Raw genomic sequence first — 14396 nt, forward strand, 5'->3', positions numbered from 1 at the left:
AACCAATGGTTTTTTCATTGAATTTTCAAGGTTTTGTAAATGCAAATTCCTAACTATATATGGACTATAACCTATGGTTTTTTCATTGAATATATATATATATACCCCTATAGATACAAGGAGGGCATTTGGGCCCACTCTGTTCAGTCTGTCACTGGTCAGTCTAAATGTTAATTAAACTACGCTTCCATCCATGAAAGCAAATTGCATGGGGTATCAGTCCAGTCTGCAATAGTCATTGTTTCTTTTTCTCTGCGAATTAGGCATTTTCAGATCACATGTACATCCACATGAAAATGAGTGTGCTTCAGTATCAGGGCTGGTTGGCCAGTTTTTTTGGTTGGAATTTTCTTTTTTCTTTTTTCACTTGCGTTTTGTTGCTATCCCCTTTATACTCTAAAATTTCCTAAAAGGACAGTTCAGCTCTCCAGTCATTGCTAACTGATTGCTTGCCTGACGATAATTTCATCTGCAGTGTGCCACATTGCACATAGCCATTTCCTCTAAACCCGGGGATCATTATCGAAGGCTGTCGTCCATAAGTTATCATTGTCTTAGCATTCCAGCCCATAGTTCTTTTGCCCACATGATAACCCATTTTGGACCCAGCCATACTCAAATCAGTCTTGACCCTGCTCCAACAGAAACAGTCCAGCCCAAACTGCAAAGCCAGGTCCTCCCAGAACCGGTACAAAAGCAACCCACGACCAGTTTTGCCCTCATTGGGGCTCATCAGTCAGGTGCATTTTGGCTCCAGTTTTGCACAGTGAGCACAGGACCCATGGTCTGGGCATAGCTGTGCCACTTAGGGCAGTAACTCAAGCACAGAAATGGTGCTGGGATGAATGATTGCATTAAGTCTAACCACTGGCACTCAGGGTAACATTCATGCCCATTGTTCTTATCCCACCATGCAACCTCAGTATGGACACAGCCACACACAAATCCATCTTGACCCTGCTTCAATAGAAATAGTCCAGCCTGATTTGCCAAGCCAAGTCCTCTCTTAACTGGAATACAAGCAACCCAAGACTGGTTTCACCCTGATTGGGGCTCAGCCCTTCCAGATACAGCATCTCTGCCCTCTACCAACTGTTCACAAACCATCTATTGCACACACTTACCGCTTGCTGGAGCTGTAGTATTGGTCGATGAATTGCTGTGCAAGGGAGAGGAGTTCTTCTCTTGGACGAGGTCCATTTGGGGGTCTGCACATCATTTCATTCGGATACATTACACTGGCTAGGCATCTCTTTTCCATGCATGGCATATGCTGCAACAACAAGCGGACAAGATTGACTGAAGACCACAGAATGTTGCTGCTTCAATGCCAGCAGAACACATCAACTTCAGTTTACATTGTGTCATTGGAGTATAAATGAAAAGCGTCTAGTTACCTAACAAGCTAGTAATAAGCGTTATAGTGATGATGGTGGGACCCAGGAAGAAGAGATGGACCATGAGATATGAATTGTGAAGGTACGGTGGGAGGCACTAGAGAACGATACATGCATGGTGTTTCCCTCAAGTAGGAGTTCTAGGAGTAAACACAGGGATGGAGTTGAACAGGCATCTCTAATGCCCTTCAGCAGAAATCATATCCTAGCTAAAGCTTCATAGGAAGGTTGCAGCTACTTATGTCCATCAAAAATGCAAAATGTGCTTCCTGGCATGTGGAGTAGTGGGTTTAAAATGCCTGAGGCTGTGGGGAAGATGGATTTCTAGTTCTCCTGTGGAACCTTTTCCCTGCATTGTGCTTAGCAAAATTCTGCTGGCTTCACTTTTATGCATGGTGCATATCGTGGTGTGATGTTTGCAACTTATGGTTTAAAAATCAAGAACCGAGGCACTTTGGCTTCTTGGTTCAAGCAGTCACTACATGCCCAGGTTCCTTGTGCCTCAGCCCTGATTCACCATCAGATCACTGGGACCATCTGATGTCCTTTTTTCCATCCACAGATCTTTTTGTGTTTGGTTGTATGAAAGGTGTTTTTGGTGTAATAATTATTCTTGTTGGAGGGTTATTTTAATAATTGCTGTAAGGGTACTTAATTTGGTTGCATTTTTTATAGGTGGTTGTACAGTCTTATAGTTGGGATTACTCAAAAATAACAACTCTGCATACCAGCGCAAATAAGATATTACTAGGCTAGATTTTTACCCCAATGGTGGGTTGATGGTTGGTTTGTGGTTCCACTTGAAGTGTCAATGGTTTTTTTTTATGCTTAGAGGCATACTTCGCCTATAACCCATGCCTAAAGAATTAAAATCTAGAGACATTATACTCAAGTGGGTAAAGACTTTCCTGAAAATGGGAGATGAAACTACTATCCATACCCCTTTTGAATCTGAGTCTAGAAATCTTAGTGGTGGTGTTCTTTAGGACTCTGTTTTCTTTATACTATTATTTAGCTTTTAAAATGTTGCCAGTTGTACATTTGTTACATTCGGCTGATGTTCAATACCATATGGATGACAATGAAACCAAGCTGATCTTCAGACTTACCTCTGCTAAGTTTCCTAAGGCATTACCTCTGTAAAAGAAGACTGATCTTACAAATAATGTAGCCATCATTCGGTGGCAGAAGTAATCTAACTCACTGGGGTTTAATTCTTTGAAGACTGAGATCTTCATCGCAGGATTAAACATGATAAATCTAATCCAGTGCCCAGGATTAAATATGCTAAATGGATTCCAGTGCCCAGGGCTAAACACGATAATTGGAATGCAGTGGTTTGTATTTAAATCATGAACGTCTCACTTTGAACATCAAAAGCCATCTACATCCTTGGTATTCTCTTTGACGCAGAACTAACCTCGGAGGCACAAATATCAAAAGTGCTTACCAACTGCTTTTTTAAACACAACTAAGCCACCCGAGAAACTAGTTTAAATCAATGCTGCAACTAAAAACAGCCTATCTCTGGATACACACAAAAATGGGACAGGATGTCCTCACACACCACCAGGTGTCAAGCTTCATCATAGGGCTCCCCAAACTCTCCAAAAACTAAGTTTGATGAAGAGCAGACCTACACCTGGAGGTTGTCACATGGACCGAGGAGACATTGTCGTCTTCCCTAACTTAGCATGAGCACGCTGCAGACTGTCACTTACTGCACACGTTACTGCACAAGCTTATTTTTCAAAAGCCTCTCTTGCAGCTTTCACACAAGAACATAAAGTTATTTTTCAAGCATCGCATGTTCCTGGGATTTAGTCTGAACATTGTGTGCAAGGTCGAACAACAATACCCCTTGTTAATCTGTTCTGGTCAGGCCCTATCACCTAGACAAAACATGCAAATGCAGCTGTTGTTTGGGAATGCGTACTTTGGTCTTATTGGAATACACGGATAGGTAGGTAACACTTTGAGGGGGACCTTTCCAGAGAGAAGAACATGACAGCACCTGTGATGTAGATTTACCATCAATAGACTTAGGTATGGGGTCTGCAGATAACACCCAGAGATCTAATATATAATAATCTTGCTTTTATACAAGAGGAGGGAGGTTAGGCTACCCTGTTGTATATAATTTAAATACCTTTTATGATTTATGGACTGATTGCTATGCTGACTGTATTTGTGTTATGCATTTTTCTGCTTATTGTGGCACGTATACTGCATGATAGAGCACATTAGTTAAAATAAATATTTTAAACTTGTTTATGTCTCTATCAGATCTTGTTGTACCCGAGTACAAGAGTGGGAGCGAAAGGGAGTGTCTTGCACCGCAATTCCTGAGAGAGCCAGGAGTGTTGTGTTCTGGGGTGCCTCATCACTTCTGTCTTTGGGTGTGAGTAGGAGGGCAAGTGAAACACTATAGCTAGTCGGTCAGCTTATGAGTGCTAAGGGGGTGGGATGCCGGAGTCCTATAATCCTATGCATAGTTCTGTGTTTGAGCAGAATCCCTGCAACAAGGTCAAGGAGGCACTTCTAACTAGCAATGGACCCGTGACATTGAAAAATTAAAAAACAATGTGCCATATCAGACTGACCTTAATATTTAAATGGAATACCCTTGGTATTAAAAACCAGTGAGGGGAAAAGGGAAACTAGTGACCCATCACCACTCACACTTTCAACAGGCTTCTGCTTGATGGCTCATGTGAGTCTGTGGCATTCGTCAGGATGGAACCACGGGATCCCTGTGTGGCACATGCCTCTTTGCATGCCACTATCAGTGTAGGGATGACCTTGGTTAACCCTCTTAAATCCATTTTTACTATGTGATTCCACCTAAACTGAACCTTAAGGGTAGATGAGCAAAGAACTAGCAACAAACAACAGCATGCAGCATTTGCATGCCAGGTGTAAGTAACACAACACTCGTGTAAGATATATAAACATACTTTATATTGTGAGGCCATCTCTCAATCTCTTACACTGACTCAGGGTCTTATGGGCCCTGTGGGGAAAGGGCTCAGGAACCCCTATAGTCACATACTATATACACAAGCGAAATGTGGTAAATACTTTACCGTATACGAGTTTGCCATAATATTTCAGACCGGTAAAAAGAATAGCTCAATCAAATGAGAGGCAGAGTCCGTGGTGTCTGAGTCATAAGGGCTTTAATCAAAAATGACTCGAGTCATGGAAATCTATTCCATCAATACAATTGTTCGGGTATGCAATGATGGCAGAAAAGATGTCAACGATTTATTAACAGTACATGACATATATAGTATAATGACACAATAGCATTGAATACAGTAGGCGTGACAAGTGAAATGTATATGATAAGAACACATGTGCGTAGCAAAAAGGCGTGAACAAGGGTGTGCACAGAGGCGTGTACTAGAAACGTCACAGAAAAGTGTCATAAGTGGGTGGATGCTTAGAGAATTCTTGCAGAGTCAGCTGAAACCTGTGGCCTGAATGCGCGCGCAGCTAATATGACGTGTGATTGACGTGTATCTGGAGGAAGCTAAGGGTCTGACTTTTAACACTAGTAGAGGAGACAGAAGTCTGGCATGTCAGATCGACCTGTTCCTATAACATATCTGATATCTTGTGTTGGAGGATGTTTAATCTGGAGTAAAAGGTCTTTCGGGCAGAGGCTATTCTATACTGAATGTATGCATGTCTAAGTGCAATGCACGGAGCAAGGGGCCTACCATGGTAACGGGAGCAATGAATTTCATGAGGGAGACAGGAAGGCTTGGCCCTTTGCTCTGCAGCCGGGGATATGTTTACCCATTTCGCTAGACAGGAATGTGTTTCCGAGGAGGCTGAGCTGGCTACGCTGATAACTTGAAGGTAAAATACTGTTTTTGGCAGGCAGACCAGGCCGAGCCGGGCACCGCTCGCTTGGCAGGAAGTAAGGCAGAGGTCAGGGATGCATCTCCATGCTGCAGCTTTCAGAGGCAGAGACAGAAGTGGCTTGAAGACAGAAATCAGGGCCTAGCTCGGCAGAGCCAGGAAGAAACGTGAAAGTGCACCATGTAAAGACGGTGGCACGGCATACTTAGGAACTGAATTATTGATCCATTCATGGTGGATCTGATAGAGGACATGTTAAAGTTGGACGCAAATGTATTTGCGTCATCAGATTCGGTTGTGGAGAGAAGTTACATGCACTTTGAACTCGTACATGGAGTCGATGGGGTACACGTTAGGGGACACACTTGACCATAAAAATTTCAATTACCTCATTCCCTCCTTGTCCCCTACGGACCCATTAAGATATATCAATTTTCATGAGACCATCTATTTGTTCATATAACATCATCTGTTCTTCTTTCTTTCTTCGGGAATGGGAACGTGAACTTGAATGGGGAACACATGCTGTGGCGCACAAGCCGCAAATCGCTGGCCCACATTGTAAACATAGACAACAACTGAATACTATGGTCAATATGATTCCTAGGAATGACAGTAGCTTCCATCCCCAGGCCGATACTACACTCCAGAGCCAACCGGACCAAGTCCAGGAGCCTGGATTCTGGTGTATCAGATGAGCAATCTCGTGAAGTCTGGTAATGGCTTTATAGACTGATGGCGCGTTATTTGGAATAAACACGCAACAACTGGATCCGATGACTCTACAAGCTCCGCCCCTATCGGCTAGGATGACGTCAAGGACAAGGCGGTTCTGAAGAACAACAAGTCTCATAGCAGACTGCTCCTCTGTTAAGTTGCCCAAAGCAGAAGTAGTCTCATTCACTACCGCTTCGAGTATTCTGGTTAATCTACGTATCAGTTTACTGTTAGAGACAGTGCCTAGATAGGGAAAGAATCCTTTATTGAAATCTGTATATTGTTCCCATGCGGTTTCAGTCTGATCAACTAGTGGGAGATCTCTCTTGTGTCTAACAATATTAAGGCGGGAATTCCTGTGATAGTCAGATGGGGCTAGGAAAACTGGTGGCAATAAGAATGCAATGAAACAGGTACCATCCCAATCTGGAGGTAAACGGACATAAGCTGTCTGACCACATATAAAATAGGAATGTCGGGAAGCTTTGAATGTAGACTTGCCTTTATCACTGAATTCGACCACAGTAGTACAGTCACTGTGACCTAGATGTACTGAACCATTCTTTCTGACACATAATACACCCTTTGCTGGTAAAACTGATATGGATGGCAAGTCTGGACTGGTCTCTGACTGAACATTTAGAATCATGAGGTTAAGTGTAAAATTGCCTAATCCATACACTTCATTTTCTAGATCTGTCCCTGTCATTTGTGGCAGACCCTCCTCGTTCGGGAAACATGCTTTGTTCATGACTGTGTTCAGGTTCCCCCATATCCAATTGCCTTGGGAAACCCTAGAGTCGGTGTCTATAGAGGATATTAAACTAAACCATGCACCACAGGAACCATTATGTGTAAACGGGTAAGGAAAGAGGGGCAGAGCTCCCTTGTAGTTCTGATAGGGAGGGAGTCGGCCACATATCCAACAATTAGTAGCATTGTTGATCTGGGGAGAATGATGTAACATACGAATGAATGTATTGTTGCGCAGCGCAAGTCGATAAGACAATTCGTGTGGAGGCAGAGCACTAAACGTGTGCTCTGCAGTGTCATTAGGAAAAGAATATGCAAGAGGAAAATATATGTATAACATCCAACTCAAAATAATAATCGTAAGACTCAGAAAAAGCATAATAAGTAATGTGCAGACGCATCTGCTACGGAGATTTTTACAATATATTTGTTTCTTAGTCTCCTGTCTATCTCTCTCTCTATTTGGGTCTAACTTGTACATTGTCAGAAACTGCCTAACCGCTTCACCCGAGGGGGACTTAAACAATTAAACTGTCTGACTTACTAGACCTCAATTTCTGTCGATACTCCTCTTGGGGAGTTTTCTCTAAAAGGGGGAGTTTGGTATCAGTCTCTGGTATGTGAGAGTTCTGGGAATCATTTCTTGGCGGAAGTCCATAAAAACGCTTCACATGACTGGAGTGAACCCAGCCCTTCCTCCCCTCCAGCTTAACAGCAGTCCTGGTTGTTAACAAAACGATCTTCGGCTCCTTCCAGCGGGGCTCCAAAGGGCTTGACCGGTCGAAATTTCGGACAACTACAACGTCCCCCGGAACCAGTTCATGTGGCTTCACCTCGGTGTTGTCTGGGAAGGCTGCCGCAACCTGTGAACGACATGATTGTAGTGCAGACATCAAGGAAGCAAGGTAATCTGTCAGCATATTACTGTCAACATCAGTGATTTTTCACGGCAGAGGCGTCCCCCACATATTAGGAGGTCTACCGAAGACCATCTCATACGGGGATAGCCCTGTCCTAGAATGGGCTACCATTCGCATATAAAAAAGGGCAACTGGCAAAGCTACTATCCAATCTACTCCTTTCTCTTTACACACTTTGGCAAGGCGAGTTTTCAGAGTCTGATTGTGTCACTCCACGAGACCTGCAGCCTCGGGATGTCGGACACAGTGAAACTTCCACTGGTACCTCAATAGAAGTGAAACCTGCTTCATAAGTTTAGATGAGAATGGCTGACCGTTATCTGAATACACGACACGGGGCAAACCGTATCGAGGGAAAAACTCACGAACCAACTGCCTGGCAGTGGTCGGGGCAGTGTAATCTGGGACGGGATATGCTTCTGTCCATCGGGATAGGGCACATACAACTACGAGGACATACTTAAATCCTCGGCATCTGTCCATCTGGATATAATCCATCTGGAGGACTTCAAAAGGATAGTCGGGAGGATGAAATCCACCTTGCTCTACGGGAATCCCTTTTCCTGGATTGAACTGACAACAGATCATGCAGGTACGCACTTTCTGTTTTGCTGCTGCTCGTAAATGCTTGTTGAACCAGAGGTTCTGTAAACTGTCTAACATGGCTTTTTCTCCTAAATGTGCTGGACTATGTGCTGTGTTGATGATAACTTGAACCATAGAGTCGGGGAGAAACCATGTGGTCTTTCCCCTCGTCATCCATCCCTGGTCTGTCTGGACCCCTCCTTGTTCAGCCCATTTCTTTATTTCATCTGGAGTAGCATGTGTCTGTATGTCGATGACATCTTGTGTGGGGTCCCTGACTGTCATACAATGTGTCAGTGAGGTTACGTCAGTCTTTGTCATGTCCGTCGTTTGAGTATGAGTCAGTGCTGTATGTTTCGCTATGCGGTCTGCAAAATCGTTGCCCTGAGAAATAGGGTCTGTGACTTTAGTATGTGCTTTGCACTTCATGATGGCTATGGCTGTAGGTAAATGTATTGCTTCTAACAGAGCTTGAATGAGGGGACCATGTTGAATCTTGGCTCCGTGAGAGGTCAAGAAACCTCTTTCTTGCCAGAGGACACCGAAGTCGTGTACGACTCCGAATGCATAACGTGAATCTGTGTATATGTTTACTTTCAGGTTCTTGGCTCGTATACAGGCTTGGGTCAGAGCAAGGAGCTCTGCTGCTTGGGCTGACAGGGTGTCAATGCTATGTGTTTCTATGACTTCAGTTTCAGTGGTCACTGCGTATGCGGCCACTAATTCTCCTGTGTTTGTTCTTAAACATGAACCATCCACATAAAGTGTCAGGTCTGGATTGGGTAATGCAACATCTGTCAAGTCTTGTCTGGGTTTCGTAACTGTGTCAACTACATCCACGCAGTCATGTGGAGTAGGATCTGTTGTACTCAATGGTAAAAGTGTAGCGGGATTTAGTGTATTGCAATGTCTGATTTCTATGTGTGGTTGGAATAATGTCAATTCATAACCTGTCAGTCGTGCTATAGTCAAGTGTTGAGTTTGTGTTCTGTTTAGGAGAACCTCTACAGAATGTGGAACTTGTACTGTCAATTGATGTCCTAATACAATGGAGTCACTTTGTCTAATTGGTAGAGCTGTTGCTGCAACTGACTTTAAGCACGCAGGCAAGGCCTGGGCTACTGGATCCAATGTACTCGAAAAATAAGCACACGGTCTGTGTTTGTCTGCTTGAAGCTGAGTGAGAACCGACAACGCTGTGCCATCGCGTTCTGTGACAAAAAGTGTAAAAGGTTTGCTGTAACATGGTGTTGCTAAAACTGGTGCCTGACATAAGGCTTTCTTTAATTCGTCAAAAGCTTGTGTATGTTCCTGTGTCCATGGGAGAACAGTCGAAGACGCTGCCTCCTGTGTTGTCAACTGTATGAGCGGTTTAGCTAGAAATGCATATTGTGGAATCCATTGTCTGCAATAAGAAGTGAGTCCAATAAAGGCTCGTACTTCTTTCTGTGTCTTGGGTTGCGGAAGATGTGCAATTAACTGGATTCATTCGGGTGTCAGCTGCCTACCCCACTTGGACAGCAAGTGCCCAAGGTACACCACTTGCTGGGCACAGAATTGTAGTTTAGAAGGAGACACCTTGTGTCCCTTGTCTGCCAGGAAATGCAAGACTGTCAGTGATGCTTGTTCACATTCGGGTTCACTACGGGCGGTGATCAATAGATCATCGACGTATTGGAGTAGGGCAGTGTTGGCAGGCATGTGAATACTGTCAAGTTGTCGTTTTAATGCTTGGCTATAGATGCTAGGGCTTTCTGTGAATCCTTGAGGTGCGCGTGCAAATTTGAAGCTTCGGCCATTTAAACAGAAACCGAAAAGGTATTGGCTTTCCGGATCAATGGGGATGCTAAAGAAGGCGTTCTTGAGATCGATTACAGTAAAGAACGTCGCTTCGGAATCAATAGCTGTCAATAGTGACGAAATGTCTGGAACCACTGGATACTGTGGTACAATGCATTTATTTAATTCTCGTAAATCGATCACTAATCGATAAACTGGAGGTGCATTTGGATCAGTGCGTTTAAGAATTGGAATGATAGGGGAATTACAAACATTGGAGTCGGTTTCTACAACCACTCCTTGTGCAATGAGCTCGTCAATGATTTTCAGTAAAGCCACTACAGCATCTGGTGGTAACTTGTATTGTCGGATTCGTGGTAGTATAACTCCTGGCTTGAGTGTGACACGATATGGAGTAATGTGCATACAACCTACATCAGTGGGGCCTTTTGCCCATAAATGTGCAGGAACATTCTGTAACGTGGGGTCAAAATCTCTCAATACATAATGTCCTTTAAAATCACGAAGGAACAACCTTACTCCTTCCGGAGAACAACAAATTACAGCTCCTAGAGCTTTCAGAGTCTTAATACCAAGCAAGTTTTCTGGACATGATTTCGTGAGCAATAAATCTGTAGTACGGGACCAACTGCAAGGGGAACTGGTTTCGATACTTCATTAACAATAGGCTTTCCTGAAAATCCAAGGGAAACATTCTGTGAGCCTGAGAGGGGTGCCCCTGGAACCTCGTCATGACTGATGGTAGTTCTGCTTGCCCCTGTGTCAATCAAAAATGTTCTATCCTTTCCTAATACCTGACTATGTACATAAGGACCCTCTTGATCTACAGGAACCTCAATAAGAGGCAAGCCAACCTCCCTCTCTAGGCTGTTTCATGTGTATTGCTGATAATCGGGGTAGTCAGATTGTGCATACTGGTACATCTGCTGTGTGACATGTTGTGTTGCGGCAATGGGCTGTGGCTGTGGTACCTCTACGGTCTGTGGTGGAATCTGCATAGGCTGTATATTCTGTGGAACGTGTTGTTGGACCTGGTCCTGTCTGGGAGGACGCGGTCTCTCTTTAGTTTTACCTGTAGCTATGTTGTGTTTCAAAACTGCACAATCGTTTACATAGTGACCTGGCTGTTTACAATAGTTGCATGTCCCTTTAACAGGAGCTGCTGAATTGATGGACTGTGTCGTACCCCTTTTATGACCATCAGCTGGAACTGACTGAGCAACTAGTACTTTCATTTTCGTGTCTTTCATACGTCTCTGTTCGTGATCATGTTCCTCTCTGATTCTGTTCTGATGGTACTGTAACATCTGTAACATTTGGGAAGGCGTATTAGCTTGCCATGTGCTCTCGACTTTTAATACACGATTCTTAACCTGGGGCAATGAATTCTCGACTAATTTGGATACAAAAAGGTGTGGGTATGACTCACTACTGGTTTTCAGGCCACTATTAATAATAAAACATTTCTCGAATCTGGAGTAAAAATCACTAGTGTCTTCATTGTGTTTCTGTTTGCAGGCTGAGATTGCATCCCAGTCCTCCTTTTTAGTTGCCAACAGTCTTGGCAAAACCTGTACTAATAATCCTGGTAATGCTTTAGTTTTGTCCCCAAGACCTAAACCTGGGGTTCGACCAGTTTCTTCATTTTCTAATTCAGTCCAATTAATCTTTTTATCACCCACCTCCCATTCTTTTTATTTGAGTTTCTCGTAAATACCGGCAGGCAATAACACTTTCAATATTTTCATAATGTCGGGATAGGTGTAATCTCCCATGAGTAACATGTCTTTTATTTCACGGTGGAACCCTGCGGGATCTTTATCATGACTTGGCACTATTTTCTTAATTTCCAATAATTCTATTTTAGTTATGGGCGTGTATACAAACACACGTTCAAAGGTATTATCTGGTTTCCTGACTGGATGTACTTCTCGTAAAGGATTCTGTTTGTCTAGGTGATATGGTTGCCTAACTGGGGGTGGAACGGAAACAAGATGTGGAGTCAAGAAAGTTCTATATTTGTGACGTTGTTCTAAAATCATTTCAATTAAATCGGTACCTAGACCTCTCCATCTTCTCAGGAGTAAATCCTGCAATAGATTATATAATGGACCTGGGTCAGATTGTTGGTTTTCATACTGTATAATGAGATGTTGGGTCATGTATATACTAGCTAGTCGCTGTTCTTCTGGGTTAAGACTCAAAAATGTTTGCACTACTGAATCGTCTTTATATATGCTGTCATCCCCGGCCCACTGTACTGCGGACCGGGCTAGTTCCTGATCACGTAAGGTATTGAGTTCATGATAACCTACTCGTTCTTTCAGAATTTTATCAGTAATTTGGAATATATGTTCAAGGGAACATCGCTCTGGTATCGGACAAAGGTAACGTTTCTTGTTTTCTAAACGAATGGGTCTGTCGAAGGGCCTATCCAGAGGATACTGTCTAGGGAGTTTCTCTCTACCTACATATGCTAACAGGTCTCCCCTCGCCGGTTGCGAGGTTTCTGCGGCATCCTCTTTTTCTTCCTCATCTGAGGTTTCTTTATCGTCTGACTCGGGATGCCTTTCAGATTCTCGTCGGGTATGTATTGCTACTATTACTTTACGGATCTTTCTAATCATAGCATGTATACATGAATCACTGACAGAATTTCGACTACAAAAATATCGACCTACAAGAATATCGAGTCAACAATATCGAGGGCAAAAATATCGACATCCTATCTACAACATGGTAAGTACAAAAATATCGAAAAAAAAATATCGATGTAAAAAATATCGATGTTAAAAATATCGTTTTTTTTTTTAATATATAAATGTAAAATTAAGTCTATAAGACTAATAAATAAAAGAAACATATTTAAAAGTATCTAATAATATTTAACAGTAATAAATAATACATATATTAAGAATACATTAATTAAATATATACAGTAAATATGTAATATATATACACTGAACAATAAGTATTAATAATTATTTTACAAATTTATAAATTAATGAAATATATTCTAATTTACTAACACATTTACAAACATAAAAGAGTAACATAAATAAAATGTAAGTAATATAAAAAATTAAATAAATATTTGATATTTTAACAATTAATTAAATAAAACGTTGGATAGCGTAAGGCTAAAAATTTCTATTCCTACTCCAGAGAGTACAACAGTAGGGAAAACTGACCCTGAACTCAAAAAACACCCCTTTACCCAAGAACTGAAACTGACCCTGAACCCTAAAAATACCCCTTTACCCAAAAACTGAAAACTGACCCTGAACCCAAAAAATACCCCTTTACCCAAGAACTGAAAACTGACCCTGAACCCAAAAAATACCCCCTTACCCAAAAACTGAAAACTGACCCTGAACCCTAAAAATACCCCTTTACCCAAGAACTGAAAACTGACCCTGAACCCAAAAAATACCCCTTTACCCAAGAACTGAAAACTGACCCTGAACTCGAAAAATACCCCCTTACCCAAAAACTGAAAACTGACCCTGAACACTAAAAATACCCCTTTACCCAAGAACTGAAAACTGACCCTGAACCCTAAAAATACCCCTTTACCCAAGAACTGAAAACTGACCCTGAACCCAAAAAATACCCCTTTACCCAAAAACTGAAAACTGACCCTGAACCCAAAAAATACCCCTTTACCCAAGAACTGAAAACTGACCCTGAACCCAAAAAATACCCCCTTACCCAAAAACTGAAAACTGACCCTGAACACTAAAAATACCCCTTTACCCAAAAACTGAAAACTGACCCTGAACCCTAAAAATACCCCTTTACCCAAAAACTGAAAACTGACCCTGAACACAAAAAATACCCCTTTACCCAAGAACTGAAAACTGACCCTGAACCAAAAAATACCCCCTTACCCAAAAACTGAAAACTGACCCTGAACCCTAAAAATACCCCTTTACCCATAAACTGAAAACTGACCCTGAAACCAAAAATACCCCCTTACCCAAAAACTGAAAACTGACCCTGAACCCTAAAAATACACCTTTACCCATAAACTGAAAACTGACCCTGAAACCAAAGAATACTCCTTTACCCAAGAACTGAAAACTGACCCTAAACCCTAAAAAAAACCCTTTACCCAAAAACTCAAAACTGACCCTAAACACTAAAAATACTCCTTTACCCAAAATTAATTAATATTATTTAATTAGCAATTAATTATTAATGAACAATAACAAATAAAGTAAATATATTAGCAAATTAGCTGTAATTATTATAATTTAATAATTAATACTATTTTTTCCCAATTAATTAATTAACAGTAATTAAAAATTATATATCAATAAATTACTCTAATTAATGTAACTAATTAATATTA

At 41.9% G+C, this 14396-nt stretch overlaps 1 protein-coding gene across 3 annotated transcripts in view; it reads right to left on the reverse strand.

Annotated features, from left to right (window-relative positions):
* The window catches only part of NOS3 (nitric oxide synthase 3), a 1079476-nt gene that overhangs the window by 633802 nt on the left and 431278 nt on the right, over nucleotides 1–14396 (reverse strand). For all 3 annotated transcript variants that reach the window (XM_086940927.1, XM_086940926.1, XM_086940928.1), the window contains exon 3: nucleotides 1125–1273. In XM_086940927.1, coding sequence (XP_086797053.1) covers nucleotides 1125–1273 — 149 coding nt within the window. The remainder of the gene's footprint in view (nucleotides 1–1124; nucleotides 1274–14396) is intronic.

Source organism: Lissotriton vulgaris, chromosome 10 (genome assembly GCF_964263255.1).
Source record: "Lissotriton vulgaris chromosome 10, aLisVul1.2, whole genome shotgun sequence".
Lineage (NCBI taxonomy): Eukaryota > Metazoa > Chordata > Amphibia > Caudata > Salamandridae > Lissotriton > Lissotriton vulgaris.